At 54.8% G+C, this 26,727-nt stretch overlaps 2 protein-coding genes across 20 annotated transcripts in view; both read left to right on the forward strand.

Moving 5' to 3' along the window:
* Positions 1 to 11,694, forward strand: part of ADGRG1 (adhesion G protein-coupled receptor G1) — a 43,998-nt gene extending 32,304 nt beyond the window's left edge. For 13 of the 14 annotated variants that reach the window (XM_032283998.1, XM_032284003.1, XM_032284006.1 and 10 more), the window contains exons 6-14: positions 1,248 to 1,379; positions 1,724 to 1,840; positions 2,074 to 2,119; positions 2,370 to 2,473; positions 3,195 to 3,313; positions 5,889 to 6,175; positions 7,235 to 7,343; positions 8,444 to 8,712; positions 10,159 to 11,694. In XM_032283998.1, the coding sequence (XP_032139889.1) occupies positions 1,248 to 1,379; positions 1,724 to 1,840; positions 2,074 to 2,119; positions 2,370 to 2,473; positions 3,195 to 3,313; positions 5,889 to 6,175; positions 7,235 to 7,343; positions 8,444 to 8,712; positions 10,159 to 10,289 (1,314 nt within the window). In that variant the 3' untranslated portion in view covers positions 10,290 to 11,694. The remainder of the gene's footprint in view (positions 1 to 1,247; positions 1,380 to 1,723; positions 1,841 to 2,073; positions 2,120 to 2,369; positions 2,474 to 3,194; positions 3,314 to 5,888; positions 6,176 to 7,234; positions 7,344 to 8,443; positions 8,713 to 10,158) is intronic. The other variant, XM_032284007.1, reaches the window with a different exon arrangement.
* Positions 11,695 to 12,247: 553 nt separating this feature from the next.
* The window catches only part of ADGRG3 (adhesion G protein-coupled receptor G3), a 23,933-nt gene continuing 9,453 nt past the window's right edge, over positions 12,248 to 26,727 (forward strand). The window contains exons 1-6 of one of the 6 annotated variants that reach the window (XM_032284011.1): positions 12,248 to 14,913; positions 19,736 to 19,886; positions 22,908 to 23,046; positions 24,848 to 24,994; positions 25,847 to 25,981; positions 26,470 to 26,509. In XM_032284011.1, coding sequence (XP_032139902.1) covers positions 14,712 to 14,913; positions 19,736 to 19,886; positions 22,908 to 23,046; positions 24,848 to 24,994; positions 25,847 to 25,981; positions 26,470 to 26,509 — 814 coding nt within the window. In that variant the 5' untranslated portion in view covers positions 12,248 to 14,711. Of the gene's footprint in view, positions 14,914 to 19,735; positions 19,887 to 22,907; positions 23,047 to 24,257; positions 24,606 to 24,847; positions 24,995 to 25,846; positions 25,982 to 26,469; positions 26,510 to 26,727 lie in introns of those variants that run through there. The other 5 variants (XM_032284008.1, XM_032284009.1, XM_032284012.1 and 2 more) reach the window with 5 other exon arrangements.

A 26,727-nucleotide genomic window follows, 5' to 3' on the forward strand; every position in this document is an offset into this window, starting at 1 on the left:
GGGGCCAGCCTGGGCGGGAGGCAGGTGCGGGCTGGGCCTGGCTGCCAGGAGGTGGGGCTGTGAGCACTCCCCGAAGCTCAGTAGCCCCCATAGCCTCTCCCCAGGGTCACCCGGGAAGGTTCCAGGCCAGAGGATAGATAGCCATCCTCAGTCAGTAGCTCAACCATGGAATTGAGGACCCCGCCTGGCACAGTGGCAGGACCTGATTCCCATGCCAGTCTCCTGGGGCCAGCCGTGTGAACGGAAGGCCGGCTCCTGAACGCCTGCCATGCACCCCTGTCTTTTTCTCTTTTTCTTTTTTGAGACAGGGTCTTGCTCTGTCATGCAGGCTGGAGTGCAGTAGCAAAATCATATCTCACCGCAGCCCCAAATTCCCGGTCTCACGCGATTCTCCCACTTCAGCCTCATGAGCAGCTGGGACTACAGGCTTGCCACCACACCTGGCTTAAAAAAAAGCTCTTTGTAAGGCCAGGCACAGTGGCTCACGCCTGTAATCCCAGCACTTTGGGGGGCCGAGGCAGGCAAATCACTTGAGGGCAGGAGTTTGAGACCAGGCTGGCTGACGTGGTAAAACCCTGGTTCTACTAAAAATACAAAAACTAGCCGGGTGTGTTAGTGTGTGCCTGTAATCCCAACCACTTGGGAGGCTGAGACAGGAGAATTGCTTGAAACCGGGAGGCGGAGGTTGCAGTGAGCCGAGATCACGCCACTGCACTCCAGCCTGGGTGACAGAGCAAGACTCTGTTTCAAATATATATATATATATATACAGTGGTAAAGATAGGTGTGCTGCCCAGGTTGTCTTGACCTCCTGGGTTCAAGCAGTTCTCCCACCTTGGCCTCCCAAAGTGCTGGGCTTATAGGCATGAGCCCCTGTGCCCAGCTGCCCCCATGTCTTGAGACTTCCCCTTGAGTGGCTCTGGTTACCTGGGAACCATGCGCCCTGCCCACATGGCCACCCCCCACCTGGCTGCTATGGGCAGAGCTGGCATCTGAAGCCCCAGACAACACAACACCACGTGGTTCTCCCCAGCCTATTTGCCCTGGATTCCTGGAGTCCAACCACAGGGCTCCCCAGCCAGAGCTGGGAGCAAGGAAGGGAGGGCTGGCATGAGTCAGGCTTGGCTTCCTGAAGAAATGGGCTTAGGGGTGGCAGTGTCCAGGACGGGATGGGTGTGTGTGTGCTGGGGCGGGGGGCATGGATCTGGGTGTGTGCGTTTGAGCCCTAAAGGGACCCTGGTCTGCAGGAGGAGCAGAGCGAGATCTTGGAGTACTCGGTGAGGCTGCCTCGATCGCTCTTCCAGAGGACCAGAAGCGGGAGGCGGGAGACTGAGAAGAGGCTCCTCCTGGTGGATTTCAGTAGCCAAGCCCTGTTTCAGGTACGAGGCCCTCACCCTCATGGCTCCCCAGGGAAAGCACTTTTTGTCGGACAGAGGTGGAAAGAAGGCATGCAGATGAGCTCCTTCCTCTGGGAATCAGAGCCTTCCCTTGTAAAGTCAGGAATTGCACGGCAATGTGCAAATCTCCCTGTGAGAGGGCCAAGCAATGTTGTTCTTACTATAGTGTAAATGACTACATGGGCACAATTGGTTCCAGAGGGGGACTCGGCATCTCAAGGGAATATGCTGGGAGAGAGTTATCTAGATAGGGTAAGGGCTTCTGGGCCCTTCTTCTCAGCCCTGAGCTCCCTCCCTACTCTCTTCCCTGAACCCCATGTATCTAGGACAAGAATTCCAGCCAAGTCCTGGGTGAGAAGGTCTTGGGGATTGTGGTGCAGAACACCAAAGTGGCCAACCTCACGGAGCCCGTGGTGCTCACCTTCCAGCACCAGCCACAGCCGGTGAGTGGGGCCAGCCGTCATGGGGACAAGCGTCCCTTCTTGGCCATGTCACCCTTTCCTCTCCTGCCCTCCAGACTCATTTGTCTTTATAACGAAAGATTGCCTGGTTGAGGGCTCCAGCCAGTCAGGTCCAAATGGGGCAGGTGGTGGCTTGACTGTGTTCTAGGCTTCCTCTGCCTGGCCCGTAAAGGGGGACTGTTACAGAATCCACTCTGTTTTTCTTGTCCCTACAGAAGAATGTGACCCTGCAGTGTGTGTTCTGGGTTGAAGACCCGACACGTGAGTATGCAGGGGTCCCTGGGCCGGACAAGTATTTGGAAGAGAAATGGAGTCCGGCGGGGATGGGGGGGGAAGGGGGAGGTGGAGTTAATCACCGAGGGCTTCCTGGAGAAAGGTGGACTTTGAAGAGAGGGCAATGGCAGGCTTTGGGTACGCTGGGTGGCATGCCGCAGTCGTGCTTTTGGGGGTGGGCACAGTGGGGCCCTGGGGGACTGGGTCTGGTTGGAGCCGCATGCTGTCCCCTCCTCAGTGGGCAGCCCCGGGCATTGGAGCAGTGCTGGGTGTGAGACCATCAGGAGAGAAACGCAAACGTCCTGCTTCTGCAACCACCTGACCTACTTCGCAGTGCTGATGGTGAGGGTCCCCACTCCTGCCTCGTGGCCGCACCCCAGGCCATGTGCTTGTTCTGTGCGGGCACTTTTCACACATCAGTCATTTATTCCTCATAACAGCCCTCCGAGGTCACTTCTATTATGTGCCAAGCGCAGAGAGGTTCAGCAGTGTACCTGCAGCCGCACAGCTAGTCAGTGAAAGAGCTGGTTTATAAAGCCAGCTCTTTATTTCCAAATTTTGATGTGTGCTAAAATGCAGATTCCTGGCCCTCACCTGGGGTTCTGATTTGGCAGTGCTGAGGCCAAGAGTGTTTCTAATAAGGCCCCTGAGGTGGCCTCCAGTGCCCCCAAGACCTCAGAATTCATGATCCCAGAATTGTAGGATTTTCCCTGTGGGGGTCCAGCTGGGGCTTAGATACCCCCGGGTGCGGGAAGCTCATTCCCTCCCAGGAAACCTATTCCCATGTTAAATGTTATAGAGGAGTAATCAGTGCCGGGACAGAATAGGGCTTCTCTCATGAAGGGTTCTTGGCCTCTGTGGGTCAAGAAGCCGCTCGAGAATGTGGTCAAATCTGAAGATGCCCCCACTCCAGAAAAATTCACTCATGGGACCACATTCTGCTCAGTTGGGAGAGGAGGTTCTTAGGCCCACCAGGGACCCCAGGTTAGCCCGGCACACAGGGCAAGCCTGCAGGTTGGGTGGAGGACATGGAGGCCAGCCCTCACCTGTCTCCTGCGGCCAGGTGTCCTCGGTGGAGCTGGACGCTGTGCACAGGCACTACCTGAGCCTCCTCTCCTACGTGGGCTGTGTCATCTCTGCCCTGGCCTGCGTCGTCACCATCGCCGCCTACCTCTGGTCCAGGTGAGGCCTGAGGGGGTGGGACAGGGGAGGGGCCCTCCATGGTATACTCCCCCGCCGGGGCCTGCAGCCGTGGAGACCTGCTCCTGGGATTGGCCTGCCCGAATGCCCTGGAACTGTGTGTGTGGTTAGGGGAGCTGTGGGGGGTACAGTGTGCTGACCCCTGGGGGCCACGGCTCCTCCTCAGATCTGTGGTGTTTTGGTAACATAGCAATTACACATTTTAACTAATTGTCAACATTTTGTGTATGTATGTATGACAGAGCCTTGCTCTGTCGCCCAGGCTGGAGTGCAGTAGCACGATCTCGGTTCACTGCAACTTCTGCCTCCTGGGTTCAGGTGATTCTTGTGCCTCAGCCTCCTAAGTAGCTGGGACTACAGGTGTCCACCACCATGCCCTGCTAATCTATGTATTTTTAGTAGAGATGGGGTTTCATCATGTTGCTCAGGCTGGTCTCAAATTTCTGACCTCAGGTGGTCCACCCACCGCAGCCCCACAAAGTGCTGGGATTACAGGCGTGAGCCACCGCGCCCAGCTAATTTTCAACATTTAAAATGGAGAGAGTCCACCCAAGAATCTGTTCCTGGAGTAAGACGGGAAAGCAAAACAAAAAATTTAAAAAAAGAATCTTCATTTCTGCCTTTGAATAAGCAGATTTGCGAGAGCGCTGGTGCACAGAATCATATCCCCGAGATAACGATGATAGTTAACACGTGCCAAACTTCCCACGTGCCATGCCCTGTCCTTAGTGCTTTACCCACGTCAGCTCAGTGCATCCTCACAACAGCCCTATGAAGGAACGCTCAGAGAGAGTAAGTGACTTGCCTGAGGTCACACGGCGAGGAATTGGCAGAGGTTGTCAGATTGTCAGTGCTTGGCTTGGCCTAAATTGGGGTGCGCTTGCCCTCAGTGCTGAGTCCATTTGGGGAGAGGAGGGACACCTTCAGTTCTCACTATCCCCAGGCACGAAGAAGGAGGAGAGGAAGGTGAAGCTGTGTTTATGCGTGTGCATGAGCATGTGTGTGTATATGACTGTCGTGTGTGCACAAGCATGTGTGTATATGACTGTTATGCATGTGCACAAGCATGTGTGTATGACTGTCATGCGTGTGCACGAGCATTGTATGACTGTCATGCGTGTGCATGAGCATGTGTGTATGACTCATGTGTGCACAAACGTGTGTGTGTATATGACTGTTATGCATGTGCATGAGCATTGCGTGTATGACTGTCATGCGTGTGCATAAGCATGTCTGTATATGACTGTCATGCATGTGCACGAGCATGTGTGTATGACTGTCATGCATGTGCATGAGCATGTGTGTATATGACTGTCATGCATGTGCACGAGCATGTGTGTATGGCTGTCACGCATGTGCATGAGCATGTGTGTGTATATGACATGCGTGTGCACGAGCATTGTGTGTATGACTGTCGTGCATGTGCACAAGCATTGTATGACTGTCATGCATGTGCATGAGCATTGTGTATGACTGTCATGTGTGTGCACGAGCATGTGTATATGACTGTCATGCATGTGCATGAGCATGTGTGCATATATGACTGTCATGCATGTGCATGAGCATGTGTGTGACATGTGTGTACGAACATGTGTGTGTGACTGTCATGCGTGTACACGAACATGTGTGTATGACTGTCATGTGTGTGCACGAGCATGTGTGTGTAAATATGACTGTCATGCGTGTGCACAGCTGTGCACCCGGGGAGCTAAGTAGGTGATGGTGATGAGGAAGGACAGCTGGGTGATGAGATGGGCTCAGTGGAAGGCTGGGGGTGCGGGCAGAAACTCCCAACACCTGGCTACTCACAACCATGCTCAAGGACACCAGGCACCCTTAGGAACTGAGTGCCTTATCTGTGCCTGATGCTTTGTATCAGCGTAACTCTCACCCCGACCCTATGAAGGCACCATCCTCACACTTCACAGATGGGTAAAGTGAGTCTCAAGGGGAAAGGACCAGCTCAAGATGGTGCCCTGAGTTAGGGGCAGGGCGGGGTGGGACTCCTGGATGGTGACGCTGGGGCCTGCATATTCTGCCACACCCTCAAGGGCCACGTAGAATCCTGGAGTGGGGGTTGGGGTGGGATGTGCACACGTTGACTTGCAAACCAGCAGACAGACTGATGCTCACAGCCCACACTCAGACTCACAGACGCACGGCTGTGCAGACAGATGGGCAGACACGGAACATGGATGGTATGGATTCTCCAACACGGTAGAAATGCCAGTGCTTTCTCTCCGACTTTGGGAGTGTCTGGTTTACTGTAGTGGCTGATTTCTCTTCATCGCTCTGCCTGGCTGAGGCTTCTGTTAAACGTGCACCTGGTGCCTGAGTCTATGGGTGTTAGGCACACAGTAGGTCCACAGGGGGATGTGGGGAGCAGGTTGGCTGCAGCCACAGGAGCAGGATGGGGGAGGGTATGATTGTGTGTGTGTGTGTGTGTATATGTGTGTGTGTGTGTGTGTGTGTGTGTCTGGGGGGGGCAGTCTGGGAAAGCTTCCTGGAGGAGATGTGGGCATACTCCCCTCTCTACCTTCCCACACTGGCCCACCAGGGTATCCCTGCCATGCAGGAGGAAACCTCGGGACTACACCATCAAGGTGCACATGAACCTGCTGCTGGCCGTCTTCCTGCTGGACGTAAGCTTCCTGCTCAGCGAGCCAGTGGCCCTGACGGCCTCGGAGCCCGGCTGCCGTGCCAGCGCCATCTTCCTGCACTTCTCCCTGCTCACCTGCCTCTCCTGGATGGGCCTCGAGGGCTACAATCTCTACCGACTTGTGGTAGAGGTCTTCGGCACCTACGTCCCTGGCTACCTGTTCAAGCTGAGTGCCTTGGGCTGGGGTAAGTGGGCGGGGCCCCACACCTGCCTCTCCCACGTGGCTCTGGCAAAACCTAGGCACCTGCTCCTGCCTCTCCACCTATCTCTCTGGCTTCCTTCACTCATCCTCAGGTGTCCTTCATCTTGGCTGGGTCAATGTCCCCTTTAGGAGGAAGTGGTGAGCCCTGTCCCCAAGAAACACTTCCAAACTCTCCACATCACTCACTCTGTTACAAAGGGGCTTTATGAGCAGGTCCACCATGTGTGAATGTGCAGGTTGTGCACTGCTCAAAGGCACCCAGTTCAGAGATCGGTGGGGCTGAAATCCCGCTCCACTCATTTAGTCACTCAGACTGGCAATGGCTCTGCCTCTGGACCCCACGGGACCTCGGGTAACAGATTCCCTGTGGCTTTGGCACTTTGTTCTTGGCCAGTGACTGTCAATTCCCCTGTGGCCCAGCCGTCTTATGTCAGACCCAGAGCCCAGGGGCTCCTGATGCCACAAGTCTGTTTGGACATTGCACAGACCCCTAGCCTCCGCATGCCCCTGACCCCAGCTTGCTGCTCCTCATGGGTTGGTCATTGGGCCCCTTCGTTGTCCACTCCCCCATTTGCATGAAATTCCTTTGGAGGTGGCTCTGTGTCAGGATGCTGTGTCTGGAGGTAGGCAGCCTCCTCTAGGGAGCTTCCAATCTCCACCTAATGGGTGAGGTCAAGGTCTAGTGCAGACAGTCCCTGAAGGCAGAACTCTTGCTGTCCCTCCTAAACTGTCTGCCCCTCCCATCTCCCCCTGACATTCAGCCCTGCAGCAGAGACCCACAGGCCTTTCTCCCAGGGGCCCCCAGGCTGACGAAGGGCAGAGCTAAGGTTGGAGGAGATGGCTTCCCCTTATAGAAAACCCAAGCTGGAATAGGGAAGGGGAGGGTCCAAGCTTGGGAGAACTTCTCCACCAGATGGGGCTGGGTGGGCTTCGGGAGCCCAGACTTCAGAGGGGGCCTCGCCCTTCAGATCCCCTGAGGCCAGCAGGGAAGGGGCAGGCCTCAGATAGCAGGAGATGGAGCACCATGCTTTGCCACCCTCAGGCTTCCCCATCTTTCTGGTGACGCTGGTGGCCCTGGTGGATGTGGACAACTATGGCCCCATCATCCTGGCTGTGCATAGGACTCCAGAGAGTGTCATCTACCCTTCCATGTGAGTGGCTGTGTGCGATGGGGGCAGGGAGGTGGATCTCTGGGTGCGGAGGCCAGGGAGCAGCCCAGGTCATGCTGGCCAGGAGACACCTGGGTTCCAGTCTCCTCAAGGAATTGGCCTGGCAGTGGCCGGAGCACTGGTTTAAGAGTCATGGGGCCGGGCGCGGTGGCTCAAGCCTGTAATCCCAGCACTTTGGGAGGCCGAGGCGGGTGGATCACGACGTCAAGAGATCGAGACCATCCTGGTCAACACGGTGAAACCCTGTCTCTACTAAAAATACAAAAAAATTAGCTGGGCATGGTGGTGCGTGCTTGTAATCCCAGCTACTCAGGAGGCTGAGGCAGGAGAATTGCCTGAACCCAGGAGGTGGAGGTTGCGGTGAGCCGAGATCGAGCCATTGCACTCCAGCCTGGGTAACAAGAGTGAAACTCCGTCCCAAAAAAAAAAAAAAAAAAAAAAAAGAGTCATGGGGCTGAGAAAAGGCCTGGATCCAGCACTCACTCCCCAGGTGACCTTGCACGGGCGCCGGCTTCTCTGAGCCTCCGTTCCCTCATGCGTGAATGGGCGCATGGGTTGAAGCAGATGAGCCTCCCGCACTCTGTTTCCCATGGGACAGACGGAGGCTCCAGGAGGGGAGGGATCTACTCTTGGCCACCCTGAGGCCAGTGTGCTGTTCAAAGGCAGGGGGTGAGTGGGGCTGAAGTCCAGTCCTTCTCCACTCCCTGATTCTCCCAGGCTGGCAGTGGCCCTGCCTGTAGATCCCCTGAGCCCCGCCTGGAAGCCAGGGTTCCTGAGCTCCAGGCTGGGAAGGGTCCTTCCCAACGGCTCAGTGGCTTTGAAATTTTCAGCCCTTCACGTTGTGACCCAGTGATTTCTGCCTCACTTTTGTACTATCTATATTATTACTTACTTAATATTTTCCTTTAAACAATCCAACTTGTTGACGTAAATGTATTTTTAAGATTGCATCAGCACTGTAAGTAGTAAACAAGCAGCACTTGCTGTAAACAGTGAATAATCGTAAAAACAAACAGGACCAGCACAGCCCGGGAATGCCGCCCCTGCTGGCCGCGCACTGAGCCCCCGGCCCTTACTTGCAGGTGCTGGATCCGGGACTCCCTGGTCAGCTACATCACCAACCTGGGCCTCTTCAGCCTGGTGTTTCTGTTCAACACGGCCATGCTGTGCACCATGGTGGTGCACATCCTGCGGCTGCGCCCCCACACCCAAAAGTGGTCACACGTGCTAACGCTGCTGGGCCTCAGCCTCGTCCTTGGCCTGCCCTGGGCCTTGATCTTCTTCTCCTTTGCTTCCGGAACCTTCCAGCTTGTCGTCCTCTACCTTTTCAGCATCATCACCTCCTTCCAAGGTAAGGAGAAGACCCGTCTCTTGGCCCAGGCAGGGTGCTCACACATGGAGCACAGGGCAGGGAAGAGATCACCTGGGGAACCTGAAGGTTTCCCTTCTCTAGGCCTCAGTCATGCCATTCATAAAATGGGGACATCCAGGCCATAGTGGACAAGTCTTTATTGAGCACCTACTATGTGCAGGCCCTGTGCTAAGCCACACAGCTATGGCTGAGCTGGTTGGGTGTGGGCCTTGCTCTCATGCAACTCAGCTTTAGTGGGGAAGACTGGGCCTCAGTGGGCAAGTGTGTAGCCATCAAAAGTGGTCCCAGATAGTCGAGAAGTCGTTGCGAGCCCGTGCTGTACAGGGCCTGGGCTGGGGTAGGGGACACCCTAAGAAGGGTGGCCAGGGAGGCCTCTCTGGATAGGAGACGTGAAGACAACAGAAAGACCCCACTGTGGGGGGATGGAGGGCCTCCCTACTTCAGGTGTGGGACCAGCAGCAGCGCTGTTGGGAGCTTATTGGAAAATCAGCCTCTGGGCCACCCGGGCCCTGCGGTGTCAGACTTTGCATTTTCACAAATGCCCAAGGGGACACATGCACAGGATAGGTTCAGGAGCCCTGGTCTAGGGGAAGGAAGCACCAGGTGGAGAGAGAAAGAGGAGCAAATGTCCTGAGGCTGGAACTGGCTGTGTGTAAGAGGGACAGTGAAGGAGAGCGTGGCCAGAGGGCAGTGGGTCAGGGGTGAAGGGGCAAGATCCCGGGGTGGGGTCATGAGGGCCCTGGCTTGATGCCAACCGGGTCCCTTCCTGGGTGCGTACCTGTGTGTGTGTGTGTGTATTCAGATGCACACACAGGCAGGCACACCCCTGTTCCTGGCCGTGCAGAATGGGAGGGGGTGTATGACCAGGCCCAGGGGCTCACATGGGGCTCAAGGCCAGCCTCCCATACAGGGTCACCCTAGAATGGGAGCTGAGAGTTGGTGGTGGGGAGATGTTACCAAATTTTAGTTATTTAGCGTTCAGGCCTTCATTCCTGCCTGTGAGACGCAGGGGACTCAGGATTGGGAGTGAGGCCCATCCATTCCCACAGACATCTGCTACGCTGGGAAGACCTTAGAGTCCTAGTAATTTGGGGGTTGCAAAATTGCACAGGGAGTAAGGGGGTGGGCTCCAGAGCCTGTTCACACCGTTTGAGCCCTGGCTCAGCCACGTCCCCTTACCCGGGCCTCCTGGGCCTTCGTTTCCTTGTTTACAAAAGAGAAGAGTAATGACTAGGATGGGTCTGCAGGAGGCTCGTGACACAGTGAGAGGCCACACAGGGACCTAGCACAGTGCGGCTGGGTCCCCTGGGTGCCCGACAGCCCGTGCTGGGCAAACACTGGTGGTGGGGTGGCTGTGGACGGAGGAGGAGGGAGGGGCGGGGCTCGGCTCCCCCACTGCTGAGCACGTGCCCTCCCTGCCTGCAGGCTTCCTCATCTTCCTCTGGTACTGGTCCATGCGGCTGCAGGCCCAGGGCGGCCCCTCCCCTCTGAAGAGCAGCTCCGACAGCGCCAGGCTCCCCATCAGCTCGGGCAGCACCTCGTCCAGCCGCATCTAGGCCTCCAGCCTACCTGCCTGCCTGCATGAGGAAGCAGAGACTCGGTCTCATGTCACACTGCCAGTGGCCCCTGAGCAGGGCCCGGCCCCAGGCCGGTGGGAAAGCCCGAGGACCATGGATGGATGGGCTGTTGCCATGGCGGATGGGCTCCCGGGCTGGGCTTTCTCAATGGGCCTTGGGGACTACTCGGCTCTCATTCAGCTCCCAAGGGGCTCAGGAGCTTGCCACCATGCTGGCTGGGGGACTGTCCCCACATCTGTCCTAATCCGGGTGGAGGCCTGTTCTCTCCCCACCACCCCAGGCCCAGCCTCGTTGCTGGGAGCCGGGCCTTGGATCTTGAGGGTCTGGCACAGCCTCTGCCCCTGCCTGGGACAGAAACGTGGCTCCAGCTGCTCTGTCTCTCGTGATCACCCTGAGGGTGTTCTGCATCCTCTGTCATTTTAACCTCAGGTGGCACCCAGGGCAAATGGGGCCCCGGGCAGAGCTTCAGGGCCAGAGCCCTGGGGAAGGAGAAGCCCGTTGCCAGGAGCACAGCAGCAGCTCGCCTACCTCTGAGCCCAGGCCCCTCCCTCCATCACCTCCCAGCCCTCCCTCCATCTTCCCCGGGGTTCTCCTCTCCCAGGGCCTCCCCGCTCCTTCGTTCACAGCCTGGGGTCCCCTATTCCAATGCTGTTTTGTGGGGCGTGGTTTCCAGGAGCCGCCTGGTGTCTGCTGTAAACGTTTGTCTACTGCACAAGCCTTGGCCTGCCCCTGACCCAGGCTCAGTACAGATGCCTGAGCTGGGCAGGTCCCTCTGTCCGTCTGGGCCTTCTTCTGAGCTGCATTGCCCCTGCGCACCCTGACTAAGCACACACCTCACAGGGGCCACGGCCTCTCCTGATGCCCTCTTGTGGCAAGAACTGTGGACCATGGCAATCCCACCTGGTTTGCATCCCAGCACTCCAAGGACAGAGACCAACCTCCTCTGGTGACACTGGCCTAGAGCCAACCCCTAAGACCCACAAATAGCTGCAGGCACACTCAGCCCCCATCATGGTTAATTATGTCCAACAAACACACGTGGGTCTATTGCTGGCCTGTGCTAGGTGGTAGGGACATGGATGACTGACTTGGTCACTCCCCCTGCCAACCCTCAGCATGGTATGTGAGGCATGCATGAAGCAAGAGCTCCAGGAGCTACAGACACGAGGAGAGGGAGCCATCATTCCTGGCTGGGAATCCCGGAAGACTTCCTGCAGGAGGTAGCGTGTCATCTTGACCTTAAAGATGGGAAAGATGGTCTTTTTAGTACCCATTCTTTTGTCTTTTGATATTAAAAAGAAGTACATGTTCATTGTAGAGAACTTGGAAACTGTAGAAGAGAATCAAGAAGTAAAATTAAAATCAGCTGCCGTTATCACCTAACTGGCGTAAACATGTTGGGGCATTTCCTTCTGAGCTTTTTCCTGTGCTCCTACTAAAAGAGTCACTGATACAAACACCTTGGGGCCAATCAGGAAACATGAAAGAGAGAAGAGGGCTGTGTGTGAAGAAAAAAAAAGTGGACTGCTAGAAACCTCATCAGCCAGGGAAAAGGGGAAAATAAATGGCAACTTGGTGTCTATGCTGGGGAGGCCATGGGGAGTGGTGGGGTCTGTGGCAAACTGGAGACTTCCAATCCTACGCTGAGGGGGCAGCTGCTCATCAGCTCCAGTTGGTCACTGCCTTGTAGGAATGAGGGCCCATGTAGCCAGACTGCCTGCCTTTTTTTTTTGTTTTTTTTTTTTTGAGACAGAGTTTTTGGTCTTGTCGCTCAGGCTGGAGTGCAGTGGCGCAATCTTGGCTCACTGCAACCTCTGCCTCCTGGGTTCAAGCGATTCTCCTGCCTCAACCTCCAAAGTAGGTGGGATTACAGGTGCCTGCTACCACGCCCGGCTAATTGTTTTGTATTTTTAGTAGAGATGGGGTTTCACCATGTTGGCCAGGCTGGTCTCGATCTCTTGACCTCGTGATCCACCCTCCTTGGCCTCCCAAAGTGCTGGGATTACAGGCGTGAGCCACCACGCCCGGCCAAAACCTTATAATTACAGCTGTGCATGTTTCTCTTTCTGAAATATAACAGTGTCAGAACACAGGAAGCCCTTAAAACGTGAAGATACTGAAGTACAGTGGGTGTTCAGAGAAGAATATCACATTTTAAAAACCTGTAAAACGTTTTATAAGATCTGCAGGTGGGGGGCTCCTCTTATGCCTCCAGCTCCAGAGGACAGAGGCCAAACCTTCCCAAGCTTCCCCCACCCTTGTGTCAGGATTGGGCAGCCGGGGGGATCAGAGCCAGCTTCCCTCCTTATAGGCCTCTAGGTCTCCGTGAGGGAGTCTCTCAGAGCCCCATAGCTGGGCTAGGTCCTGCGGTGGGGGTTGAGGCAACTCCCCACATCCTCCAGAAGGGAGGGAAAGGACCCAGGAAGAGACCACCACCCCCACCCTGCAATTCTCCCACTTCTCATACGTCTAGTTTCTGTGTCCGAGGCTGGCTCAAGCAATGGGGAGGGATCTTGGGTTGGGTGTCACCTTCTTGGGAAGGCCCTGAATGGGGCACTCACAGCTCTGTGCTGCTCCTTTGACCTGATTGTTCTTATCGTGCACTTTCCTGGGCTGTGGGGCTTTGGACAGCGGGATCACCCTTTCTGCCAGCACGTGGCCAGGCCTGCATCTGGAAACATCCCTCTAGCTTGAGAATCGAATTGGAGTGGCTGAAGGCTGAATGTTGGCTGGGTCTGGCTGGAGGACTTGAGGCCCTGCCCACTGGAGCCATTGGGAGAAGCTGGGGCAGGAGGTGGCAGGAAGGGTTACTACTGTTTTGCTGGCGCTGGGACTCGGGGGTCTCAGCATTCTGTGAGTGGCTCCAGGCCAGTCCCTGGTCCCCATGGGGCCTTTTTGGGAAAGGGTTGTGGGGGAAGGTTGCTCTCCTTCCAGCCTGACCTTCCCCTGTCCTCCCCCCAGGTGCCCTGATCCCACGTTCCAAGGTGGGTGGGGTGCTTGGAGTCCCAGCCCAGTCAACCCCCGGCCCCTCTTCACACACTGGTACCTGTGAGACTCTCTGGGGGCCCAGGGCCAGGATGGGTCTCCAGCGACAGGCCCAGCTCATCCAAGTCCACCGCCCCACCCCACCCTCACCTGCAGCTGGGAGGGAGGCCGGCAGGTCGTGTAGGAGAAGGCTGGGAGGGTGTGGAGCAGTGGCAGACCCGCCATTCATCTGCGTTCGCGATCCTCCCTGCAGAGGAAGTTTCTGGGGCTCAGGAAGCCCTGGGCTCTGACCTGCTGCTCCATGCTGGATTCCCACTCGCTCCCACCCTGCGAGTGACCCAGACATCACCTCCCCACCCCTTCCCAGACCCAGAGGGCTCAGCAGGAGACACTGAGTGGGAGGAAGGGGAAATGGAGGCCAGCAGGGACCGAGCGGTTCCCCAGTTCAACCCCAAGGCTGAGCAGGGCAGTGCCAGCGCCATGGGCCAGAGGGAGGTGCCAGTGACCACACACCTTGGCAGGGTGTCCTTCACCTTCCGATCTCCAGGTGGCCCTAGGCCCATCCACTGTGCCTCCCTGGGGCCTCTAGAGTTGAAGCTCGAGTGGCTGGCTCCCCGATTCCTTTAGGCTGAAGCCCAGGCGTGTTTGCTGCCCCTGCTTCCCGTCCGATTGGTGACCGGCTGGGGTGGGGAGACAGCGATTTCACAGCACTGCTGATCAGAAATGATACAATGGCCACGCCCACCAGCCAAGCGGCTCTGCATGCGTCATCCGTGAGTGCATCACATGCCTCGAGAGGCTCCGGTGACAGACAGCTTGTGCAAAGCCACTCAGCCAGGAAGTGGTCAGGACGGATGTCAGGCCAGGCCTGACCAACCCCTGGGGCCGCACTCCTGTCTTCCCGCTACCCTGTCTCTGAGTCCGTCCTGTTATCCAAGCTGGTGGGGGAGGCTCAGGCCACAGGCCAGCTCTGGCTCTCCCATGCCCTCCAGCCTGGTTCAAGCCTTAGGCATCATCCGGGTCTTTGCCCTCATGCCCAGAGCCAGGCTGTGCTCAGGTTATTGCAGGTCTCATCAAACCCTGACAAGCCTTAGGAGGCAGCCCCATTGCCGTCTTCACTTTGCAGAGGACAAAACCGAGGCTCAGAGAGGCCCCCAGCTTGTGAAAGGAGGGGTCTGAGTAGGTGCACCTGGCTCCACGCCTGTGCGCATCATAGTTCCCAGGGGTCTGCTCTAGGGCAAGGCCTCTGTGGCCACTCAATGCCCCCACCCCTCTGCCTCGTAGATCCCATCCCAGTGGGACCCTGGGGCACATCCCTGGGTGGGCTCAGCATCTCCCTCTGCAGGTGGCCTCCTGGGCACGGTGCGGCTGGGAACACTGCCCAGTTCCCCACACTCACCTTTCACAACCCAACCGATGGCGCCATTGAGCAGGAAGGGTGAGAAAGAGGACACAGGAAGCCAGAGCGGTGGGGCCGCAGGGTGGGGGCAGGCCAGCTCCGCGAAGCCTGGGGCCAGAGGGCCAGACAGCTGCAGGACTCTGGTGGCGTGGGCAAGGATGGCGATGCCCAGGGCCCTGGGGGCGCTGCTCCTCCAGCTTCTCCTGCTCCTGGCCTTAGGTAAGTGGCTGGCTTCTCACACTCACCCTGCCCTGTGGAGGGAGGGAGGGAGCCAGAGACAGAGGCAGGGACAGGAGAGGGTGAGGAGTTGGGATGTCTGGGAAGTGTCCTCCGAGAGTCCCCCGTGGCCACCTCAGCACCTCCTCTAGCCCTGTCCCTTTGGATCAATCCTGTCCTCCCACTAAACCTTGCTCTCGGGTTCCCGTGGTTGCCCCACAGTGCCCTGGAGATAGGGGAGGTCAGAGGGTGCTCGTGACTCCCCAGCCTGGGCTGCGGCTCCCTGATAGGCCTGGCTGTGGGACAGGGTCGGCTCTGGGCAGGCGATTCTCCAGCTGGCTTGTGGGATCCTGGGGATGGGATTTGGACACTCGGGAAGCTGAGGCCAGGAAGGCCTATCACCTCATTCGCCTGGCCCTCTCCTCCCACACACACCACCCCACCTGGCCCCCTCTCCCAGTCTCAGCCATGGCCCCTTGGTCCTCAATGGCCTGAGCCAGGATCCACACTCCTCCCTGTCACCTTCCCGTCTCACACGGGAACACATGGTGCATCTCCAGAGGCCGTGGAAGCACCCGGGCCTTGCCTTTGCTGGCCTCTCTCCCAGAAAAGCTGCCCCCCTACCCCTTGCCCACCTAACCGGCTCCATTTACTCTTCTTGGCCTCTGTGGCAACTTAGCAACCCTCTGGGACAGAGGGAGGTGCTCCCCATAAGTGCTCCCTCCTGAGTGCTCCCTCCCTAGTGCTCCTGTCTCAGGGTCTTGTGGGCTGCTCTCATTTTGCTCCTGACTTGGTTAGGGGCCTGCATGTCCATCTCTCTGGGTGTCCAGTGTGTGGTCACATGGCTTTGGCCTCATAGATCAACCTCTTTGGGCTTCAAAGAACCCTCTTCTCTTCAAACATCAGGAGATTCAGTGGAGTGAATCAGTCCCTGGCTCAAAAACAGGGTGGAGATGGCAGCACTGTCCTCCTAGTGGCTGCGGGAGGTCCTGGTACAGAGCAGGCCACCAGGTGGCCCTTGATGGATGGATGAATGGAGCCACCGATGGCAGCTGTGACCGGGGCTCATGGGCGGCCTCAGGTCCCAGCCGTCATTGCTGGTTGGGCCTTCGAGGCTCCTCTAGGTGATGCTGTTTTCTGCGTGGTGACGTGCATGCTCTGGTTGGGGCAGAGCCGCAGCCCTTTGATCAAGTGAGGAGCTTTGACAGGTCTACACCCAGAAGTAAGACTCCCTCCTGTGTGGACAGTTATGTGTTAGTCTCCGTTCATCTGTCTGCCCATTCGTTCACTCATTCATTCAAGAAGCATCAATGGTGCCCTCTGCTCCTGCTGGTACCACTTGGCCCCCACCCTCAAAAGGCTCACAGTCTGCAGGAGTGACGCAGTGTGGTGGGCACCAGCATGTGGGACCCAGCTGTTAGGGCTGAGCAGGGGACAGATGCAGTGGGGGGGTCTGCCATAAAGGGACGCGTGACAAAGGTGTGGGCAGGGCATGGGGAGCAAGCAGGGTGGTTGCTGGGCAGGCTGGCACCTGGGGCAGCCTTCGGCACCGTGAGGTCTGGCCACCTGAGCTTCTGGAGCCAGACTGTGGCTGCGGGAGGGGAATGGTGGTGGTCTGCTCGTGGTGAGCCAGCGGGGGCTGAGGGAGCCGTGCGGGGTAGGGGCGAATGTCCACCCTGCCCTCCTCCTGCCCTCTGACCTCCAGTCCACTCCCCATTTGCTGAACCCCAAATGAGGCAGTCCACGGAGGCCAGGCTCTAGAGCACAGAGGGCCTGGAGAGGAGGGGGCGCTATCCCACCCACAGGCCTAGCGCAGGATCTCCTTGTCTACATGAAGTGCTTCAAAGAATACACACAGAAAAGATATTTAACGATCATCTCTGTTCAGGGTGTTTGCCAAGAGCTTCACTTACACGCCTGCACTGAAATTCTTGGCAGGAAGGGAGGGAGGCTCTGATGTCACCCACCAGCAGGCTGCCTGCACTTGTGCCCATTCACGACAGCAGGGCCGGGATGGCAGAGAATGGCACTTGCCCTCAAGCGGACCATGTTCTCTCCCCTCCTCTCCTGTCTTCTTCCTTCCCCTCCCATCCCCTCCTCTTCTCTCCTCTCTTCCTCTCCCTGCTTCTGTCTTCCTCCTCCTCTCCCTCTTCTCCCCTTTATATAAAAGCAAACATGGATCATTTTACATGCATGCTCATCTATCATTTGCATCTGCCATTAAACAATGCATCATAAATATCTTTACAATCTAACAGAAATTTAAAGTTCCTTTATAAGCTGTCTAAAACGAATTGTCACATGTAGAATCCATTATTACAAAATCCACTCCCGAATGTTTTTACCCTGCCATTACTCTTTATTCAGCCATTCTTTTTATCGTGTATTTTATTTTTCTTTTGTCTTCATGTTTTCAAATGAACAGTTTTGTTTTAAGTGACAGCAATAGTGGACATGATTTTTTAAAAATCAAACAGCAGAGAGGGAAATAAAAAATGGAAAGCAAATGAGCCCCTGCCCGCCTCACCCCCAGCACCGCCCATCGCACAGGGAGCTCCCCTAACAGTTTCTGGGGAGGGTAATCCAAAAAATGAGGAGGCAGAGCTGAGACCACGTCCCACCATCAATGGGAGAAGGACATGGCAAAGCAATTCGGAGTAGAAGACATATAATTGGCCTCAAATATACAGGCAGGTGCTCAAACTCCTTAAATGAAAATAAGATTCAATGTCATCTCTCAGAATAGCAAAAATATAGAAGTTTAGTAAACTATAGAATAACAGGCATGTGGATAAATAGTCTCTCTTACCCACTTTTGATGAGACTTTAAATAGGTGCACCAGTTTTTGGAGGGAAATTCAATAACACCCGGCAGTTTTTGAAAGCACATACAGAAAGTCCTATGATAGGAATGTTTTCTTTTTCTTTTTCTTTTTTTTTGAGATGGAGTCTCACTCTGTGGTCCAGGAGATCTTAGCAGTGGTGCGATCTTAGCTCACTGTAACATCTGCCTCCCAGGTTCAAGGGATTCTCCTGCCTCAGCCTCCTAAGTGACTGAGATTTTAGGTGCCTGCCACCAGGTCTGGCTAATTTTTGTGTTTAGTAGAGACAGGGTTTCCCCATGTTGGTCACACTGGTCTCAAACTCCTGACCTCAGGTGATCCACCTACCTCAGCCTCCCAAAGTGCTGGGATTACAGTTTTGAGCCACCACACCTGGACTTCCCGGCAGAGTTTTAAAGCACATAGTTAGATCCAGATAGTCCTATGATACGAACGTTTTCTATGAGTTCTTAACACAAGCTGAAAAGATGCACACTCAGGAATTCTTAGGGCAGATTGTGAAAATCATTGTCCACCAACAGGAGACTGGTTAAAAAAGGCTTGCAATGCCCATGGAATGGAATAGTTTGCAGCTATATAAAGAATGAGGTGGAAAGTTCTTCAAGATACATTGCTTGTCCAAGCATGGTGGCTCATGCCTATAAATTCCAACACTTTGGGAGGCCAGGGCTCGCGGATCCCTTGAGCCCAGGGGTTCGAGATCAGCCTGGGAAACACAGTGAAACCTGTCTCTACAAAAAATAAAATAAAAAATATAAGAAAATGAAAAATTAGCTGGGCATTGTGGCATGTGCCTGTAGTCCCAACTACTTGGGAGGCTGAGGTTGGAGGATCTATTGAGCCTGGGAGCCATAGGTTGCAATGAGCTGAGCTCATGCCACTGCACTCCAGCCTGGGTGACAGCACAAGACTCTGTCTCAAAGGAAAAGAAAAAAGATATATAGCTAAGTGATTTTGTTTGCGTACATTTAAAAATTATGTATTGGCCACGCATGGTGGCTCACGCCTGTAATCCCAGCACTTTAGGCAGCCGAGGTGGGAGGATCGCTTGAGGCCGGAGTTTGAGGCCAGCCTGGGCAACATAGTGAGGACCCACTCTTCTCGATGAAAATTGTTTTAAATTTAAAAAAAATGATGTGCTTATAAATACTTGCATATGCATGCCTTCTGCAAAATTTCCAGAAGGTTGTGCAATAAACCGTTAAAGGTGGTAACTCTTTGAACAACTGCAATGAGCTATGTCCTTTATCTCTAATTCTCCCCAAAACTCGGAAGGAACGCATTATTAGCTCCATTTTGCTGGCAAAAGATTGAGCCTTAGAGGGTTTAAGTAACTTGCTTTGGGACTTACAGCTACTAGATGACTCAAAGCTTTCACTTCATGCCCTGAGTTAGGTGAAAAGGAGCTGAGCTTAAAGTCACAAAAGCTGGTCTTCAGTCCCGGAGCAAACTCCAACTAGCTAGCAACCTTTCTCAAGTCATTTTGCTCAAGAGGCCTTGGTTTGCTGCATTTTCTGCCTGTCCCGGGAGGTAGCCGTGAGGGTTGTAGTGTAAACGTGGGAGAACGTGGCAAACCAAGACAGAAGGCATCCAAGAGTTCCACAAGAGTCCACAGCTGTGAGGGCTTTAGAAGGTCTGATGTGGAATAACTGTGAGAAGCCAGGAAGACTCCCTGGAGGAAGGGGTAAAGGAGTAACAGCACAAACATATGAAACCTTTTATTTACAAAGTCATGTGCCAAGCCTTTTGTACATGCTTTCCCCAAAGTATCCTACCAGCTCTGGGAGATGGGACATTTCCTTTCACCTTGGATACAGCCTGAGAGAGGGTTTGCGTCCCGCTCAAGTGCACTGTTAACGTGATGCATGGAGCTGGGTTCCAGGCCAACCACCAGACTCTGGAACCCCAGCTCCTTTCCCCCTCCTCTTCCTTGCTGCCCATCTTCGTCCAGCCCATCCGCACTCTCTGCATCCCTTCCTTAGGTCAGGAAAACCACATCGAAGAGCCAAGACACAGCTGCCTGGGGGACAGCTTGGATGAGTACGGCGCATTTGACTTGAAAGACAAGGCTGGGTGCTTCACCAAGTGCAGGCAGTCGGAGAGCGAGCCCTGCGATGTGGGAAACTTGCAGAAGTAAGGGGGTCCCCTGAGCTGGAGGGGGAATCTGAAGCTGCCAGGAGGGGGGGCTTTCAGGATGGGATGGGGCCATCTGCCCCCATGGCCCCAGAAAATGCCGCTCCCATCTCACCCTTCCACCTTGTTTGACACCACAGTCCCCAGACCCAACACCTCCATTCTGGCAATTGGGATCCCTACTGATCTAGGGGATTCAGAGATGAATCCACTCCTATCCCAGCCCTTGGGAGTTGTGGAAGGACAGACATAGACCCAAATAATGATGACTCCAGAGTGTATACAGAAGGGCAGACAAGGTGCCAGTTTAGCCCGCAGGAGGGAAGTCGGCCAAGGCTTCACAGAGGAGGAAACCCAGAAAGGGCTTTGAAGGGTGCATAGGAGTTTTCCAGTTGGATCTAAGCAATGGTGGGGGTACAGGCAGCAGAACTGAGAGTATTCGGGGATAACTTTCAATGCTTTGAACTGTAACAATGTAAACTGCTTGGGGATGGAAGAGGCAATGGGGAGATGCTATGGGTGGGAGATAGGACTGGAAATATAGGCAGAGACTAAGGTGTGAAGGATTGTGTAAGCTATACCAATGGGGGGTGCAGCAAGGCAATGACTTTTTATTTTATTTTATTTTATTTTTTAAATGGAGTCTCACTCTGTTGCTAGGCTGGAGTACAGTGGCATGATCATGGCTCACTGAAATCTCCGCCTCCTGGGTTCAAGTTATTCTCTTCCCTCAGCCTCTCAAGTAGCTGGGATTACAGGTGTGTGCCACTGCGCCCAGCTAATTTTCGTATTTTTAGTAGAGACTGGGTTTGACCTTGTTGGCCTCGATCTCCTGACCTCATGATCCGCCAGCCTCAGCCTCCCAAAGTGCTGGGATTACAAGCGTGAGCCACCGCACCTGGCCGGCAATGACATATTTTAAGCACAGGTAGAGTATAGTCAACTCTGCATTTTGGAAAGATTGCTCAGGCCTCACGAACGGTGATGGGGTGGTGATGCAGGAAGTCATGACCCCGTAGGACGCACTACAGGGTCCTGGGTGGGAGTGAGGGCCGAGCCAGCACCACCAGCAGCAACTGGCATGGTGTGTTTGGAAAGGGGAGATGGAGGGAAAGATGATTCAATGGAGGCTCAGTAAGACAAGAGACTGGTTAGACGCAGCGGTGAGGGAGATGGAGGGGTGTAGAATACAACGTCTTCAGGAGCCATCTCCAAAAATATCCCTGCCTCTCTTTCCTTCTTCCACTCCTAATCAAAGTTGCCCGTAACTCTTCCAGGATACCTAGAAAAGCACCTGGCTTGTATTAGTACTGAGTAAACATGTGTTAAAGGAATGAATGAAAGCCTGCTCTCAGGCTTGGTGTTAGGACAGCAATCTCATTGGATCGTTACTTCAGTGGCCTGAAAACACTACCCTCCCCACCTGCAGCTGATCCAGCAACTTCTTAACACCCCAGAGCTGTTCAGAGGCTCCTCTTTGTGCTGCTCAGGTACACACCCAAAAGAATTTCAAACAAGTCTCTAAATAAAAGCTTGTACATGGGCCAGGCACGGCGGCTCACACCTGTAATCCCAGCACTTTGGGAGGCCGAGGTGGGCAGATCATTTGAGGTCTGGAGTTTGAGATCAGCCTGGCCAACATGGTGAAACCCTGTCTCTACTGAAAACACAGAAAGAAAAATTAGCGTGGCGAGGTGGCAGGCACCTGTAATCCCAGTTACTTGGGAGGCTGAGGTGGGAGAATTGCTTAAACTCAGGGGGCGAAAGTTGCAGTGACCCAAGATCACTCCACTGCACTCCAGTCTGGGTGACAGAGCGAGACTCGGTCTCAAAATAAAAATAAAGCAACAGCTTGTGCATGAATATTTGTAGCAGCACTTTTCACAATAGCCAAAAAAAAAAAAAAAAAAAAAAAAAGAGGAAAATCTCCAATTGTCCCTCAATGGGTGAAGGCATAATCAAAATATGATCTCTCCATACAATGAAATAGTATTCATCCATAAAAAGAAAAGAAATACAAGGGCCAGGCACAGTGGCTCACTCCTGTCATCCTAGCACTTTGGGAGGCTGAGGCAGGAAGATCACTTGAGGCCAGGAGTTCAAAGCCAGCCTGGGCAATAGAGTGAGACCCCTGACTCTACTAAAAGGAATTTTAAAAAAGAAATAGGGCCAGGTGCAGTGGCTCACGCCTGTAATCCCAGCACTTTGGGAAGCTGAGGCAGGCGGATCGCTTGAGGTCACAAGTTCGAGACCAGTCTGGCCAACATACTGAAACTCCATGTTTCTAAAAACACAAAATTTGAGTTGGGCATGGTGGTGCACACCTGTAATCCCAGCTACTCAGTAGGCTAAGGCAGCAGAATCGCTTGAACCCAGGAGGCAGAGGCTGCAGTGAGCTGAGATCGCACCACTGCACTCCAGCCTGGGCGACACAGTAAGACTCCATCTCAAAAACAAAATAAAATGGAATACTGGTACATGCTACAACTTGGGTGAACCCAGAAAACATTACGCTGAGTGAAAGTCAGAAACAAAAGGCTGCATATTGTATAATTCCATTGGTGTGAGGTATCTGAAATAGGCAAACTCATGAAGACAGAAAGTAGATTAGTGATTGCAGAAGCCAGGGGAAGGGAGAGGGGCATGCTTCATGGGTATGGGTTTCCTTTGGGGTGATGAAAAGTTCTGGAACTAGACAGCATGATGGTTGCACAACATTGTGAATTACTTAATGCCATTGGATTGGACATTTTAAAGTTATTAAGATGGTAAAGTTTATGTTATATGTATTTTACCACGTGCACACACAAAAAAAGACGAATGCATAAAATACTCAGAGGGGACTCCTAGCTGAAATCCTGCAGGAGCAGTCTGGGTGGCTCCCAAGCCACCTTTCTTCCTCCTGCTGTGATCCCAGGGTCTTTACTTTGGTAGTTTGGGTCAGCCCTCTCACCCCAGGAGCCCAAGGAGTGAGTAACTCAGCCCGCAGGATTCTACCCTCCTGTCCCTGGCCCCTTGCAGATACTGGCTAAACTACGAGGCCCACCTGGTGGAGGAAACCTTGACGGAGAAGGTGAACATGTCTTTCCTGAAGGCTTTGGTCCAGAACGTCAGCACCAGCACCGCAGAAGACCTGTACTTCTCTCTCAAGCCCTCTCAGGTGAAGAGCTCCCCAACCCCCTTGGCTGGTTCAGACCCTATCTTTCTTGAACAATATTTCAAAACTCCAAGAGAGTTATAACCTGTGATTGGTGCCCATCAGGGCTTGTTCCCCCCACATCCCGACTGGCAGAGCTGCACCTGTAAAATCAGCTCTAAGGCTCCTCCACGCCTAAAATTCCCATGAGCTCTTCTGCTGAAGCAATATAGTTGAAATGAGGGAAAGGGTTCAATGGGTGGACTCTGGATTTATGCTGGGCGGATTCAAATCCCAGCTCTGCCCTTGTGATCATGGGCAAATGACTTTTCTGATCCTCGGTTTCCCTATCTGTAAAAAGATGAAGGTACTGCCCACTTTTAAGATGAACATGGCCAGGTGCAGTGGGGCACACCTGCAATCCCAGCACTTTGGGAGGCTGGCTTGAGGCCAGGAGTTCTAGACCAGCCTGGGCACCACAGTGACGTTCCATCTCTACAAAAACAAACAAAACACACAACAAACAAAAGACGAATGAGAGGAGCAAATGAGATAAGGCACAGAGGATACTTGGGGCAGCGAGGGCGCAGAAAGTCTCCGGCCTTCTGGAAGAAATGGACATGGTGGTAGAGGTTGAGGCACCCAGGTGGGTTGGTGAGGAATGAGGGACTTTTGGGTTTGTCTGAAGAAAGGGAAATGGAAGATAGATTTTTTCCTCAACGCTTTGTTATGTCACTCAAGCAGTGGAGCCCTCTGCCTGGGTTATGCACTGGCCCCAGAAATCACCCACCTGTCCTTTCTATGAGAGTCTGGACCGGGAAGGAGAAAGTTGGGGCCTTCAGCTCCAATGATAGCCCCCCTGTGCCAATGCACATGTGGTGCTTCTGAGGCAGGCCCCGGGTGGCTCAGGCTGTAGCCTTTGCGGGGACAGGGGGCTCAGAGAATGAAGGAAACATGCTTTGTGGCTGGGTGCGGTGGCTCACGCCTGCAACCCCAGCACTTTTTGAGGCTGAGGCGGGGGGATCATCTGAGGTCAGGAGTTTGAAACCAGCCTGACCAACATGGTAAAACCTCATCTCTACTAAAAATACAAAATTAGCCAGGCATGGTGGCACATGCCCATCATCCCAGCTACTTGGGAGGCTGAGGCAGGAGAATCACTCCAACCTGAGAGGCGGAGATTGCAGTGAGCAGAGATTGCGCCATTGCACTCCAGCCTGGGCAATAACAGCGAGACTTGGTCTCAAAAAATATGCTTTGCAATGACCACTGATATGTATTTCAATATTTTGACCATTCTTTGTTTTTTAAAACTGCGTTGTGCTTGTTGGGTGGGGAGGATTTCACATTCAGAGTAAATATGCGTGTCCCCCTCTGCCCTCGTTCTCTCCCTTCCTCAACTTCCTTCCTGATGGTTTTATTCTTTCCATTCCTCCCTGAGTCAGAAGCCAGACACTGTCACCATCAAGCCTTGTGTAAACAGTGGGACTGTTAGGGCCCTGGCCAAAAGCACACAGCCTTCAGCCATCCTCACACTTGCACATTCAGCTTGCCCAGGCCTCAGGTGGCCAAACAGGCACAAGGTTAGGTCTGTCCCCTGTGTTGGGAAAACCGAGGCTCCATAAGGGCTGTAACTTGTCTAGGGATGCACCGCCTGTGAGGAGCAGAGCTTGCACTGTGCCCCAAGCGTCCTGCCTCTCAGACCTGACAGTCCTCAGGTGCTGCCCCGACCCAGTATGCCTCAGTTTCCCCTCCCAGCTGGGGGAGTGGCAGGACCCGTGTTGGAGGCTGGGTACAGATGGAGCTGCTGAGTCTGTGGTTGTAGGTCCCAAGGCAGGTGATGAAGGATGAGGACAAGCCCCCTGACAGAGTGCGACTTCCCAAGAGCCTTTTCGAATCCCTGCCGGGCAATAGGTCTGCGGTCCGCTTGGCCATCACTGTTCTGGACATCGGTCTGGGGACTCTCTTCAAGGTGAGGACTCAGGGAAGCTCCGAGGTCAAGTGCTAGGTCCTCTGGGCCCCATGCCACAGCTTGCAGTCACTGGTGTCTGCTGAGGCATCCGATGGGGACAGAGCAGGCGGTGAGCCTCTTAGTGTTTCTAATGCAGCCCATGGTCATCCCAGACCCCTGTCGCTAGAGCCTGTGGCCTTCAGACTCACACTGGTCACAGGCTCTCAGATGTCTGACCCCATACATCAGTGACCTTTGACTGTACCTGTGTCCTGAGGGTGCTCATGTGCCCTTGTGTGTCCTTGTGTGTGCACAAACATGCATGTCCTTTCTATTCCTGCGCACACAGCATCCCCTGTGCTCAGGTGTGATCATATCCACACGAGTGAGTGCAGCCATGCCCTTGCACATACGTTTACCAGGTATGCACACCCCAGAGGTGTGCGTCCACTCATGCGCAGACGTGTGTACCCCTGAGGGCTATGCTCCCCCCACCAGCCGCCTCTCTACTGATGCACACTCATGCTAAGACCCTCACGGACACGCTGTCCTCCCCACTGACTTCCATTTCTTGGCTGATCTTGGCCCTGTGCCCCCTCTAGTTAAGAGGGCAGAGGAGCTCTGGAGGCCAACAGCGGAGAGCGGCCATGTGCACAGCTTTGCAGCCAGTTGACCTGGCCCAGCCCAGGCAGGAGGCCACCGGGAGCATCAGGGAGGAGGCTGCCCGTGACTCCTTAGCCCCTTGGTCCCCTGGCCTCGAACTCCGCCCTCCAAGCAAGGGCCATGTGTTCTTGGAGGCTGCTAGGAACCCCAGCCCGGGTGGGTCAGGATGGCCCCTTCTACAGCCTGACCCCCTGATCTCCCCCCTCACAGGGCCCCCAGCTCAGCCTGGGGGATGGCAGCAGCGTGTTGAACAATCGCCTGGTGGGCTTGAGTGTGGGACGAATGCATGTCACCAGGCTGGCTGAGCCTCTGGAGATCATCTTCTCCCACCAGCGTCCACCCCCCGTGAGTCCCCCGCCCAGGCCTGGCAGTCACTGTGGGGCGGACAGGTGGGTGGGCACACCCAGGCCTATGGGCCCTGCATGGGACACTGCACATCTGTCCCTACCCTTCCACAGCCACCCAGGAGGAGTCATTAGGGCCATACACATACCTAGGTCCAAGGCCACACACCCTAGAGGCGCACATGAGGACCTGGCAAGCCCACCTGCATCCGCACGGCATTCCACATGCTCCACATGCAGGCTCCCTGACACACGCACATGCACACAAACAGGCAAACCCCCGCCCCGCCCACAGCCCCACACCGCAGTCGGCCAAGGGCTCATCAAATGATGCACTTAATTTTTCTATGCAGCCCATGGGCGTGAAGCTTGCTTTCTACCTCACGCACACTCCGCTAGGACCCAAGGGAGCACAGCGTCCTCCCGCTTCCCCTCCCCTCCCCCAACCTTCCCCTTTCCTGTCTCCTGACTCCCATTCTTTGGTTTCAGAACATGACCTTCACCTGTGTCTTCTGGGATGCAACTAAAGGTAGGGAGGGTATGGGCTGCATTGTGGGGCACAGCCAGCTCCTCTGGCTCAGCCCCTCCCGTCCCCTCCTCTCCACTCCCTACGTCCCCTCCCTTCCCCACCCCCCCTCTCTCCCCCCCCCCCCTCCCCTTCCCTCTATTCCCCTCCCCTCCCCTCCCCACTCCCCTCCCCTCCCCTCCCCTCCCCACTCCCCTCTCCTCCCCTCCCCATTCCTTCCC

Source organism: Sapajus apella, unplaced genomic scaffold (genome assembly GCF_009761245.1).
Source record: "Sapajus apella isolate SASKATOON/1434 unplaced genomic scaffold, GSC_monkey_1.0 scaffold15, whole genome shotgun sequence".
NCBI classification, from domain to species: domain Eukaryota; kingdom Metazoa; phylum Chordata; class Mammalia; order Primates; family Cebidae; genus Sapajus; species Sapajus apella.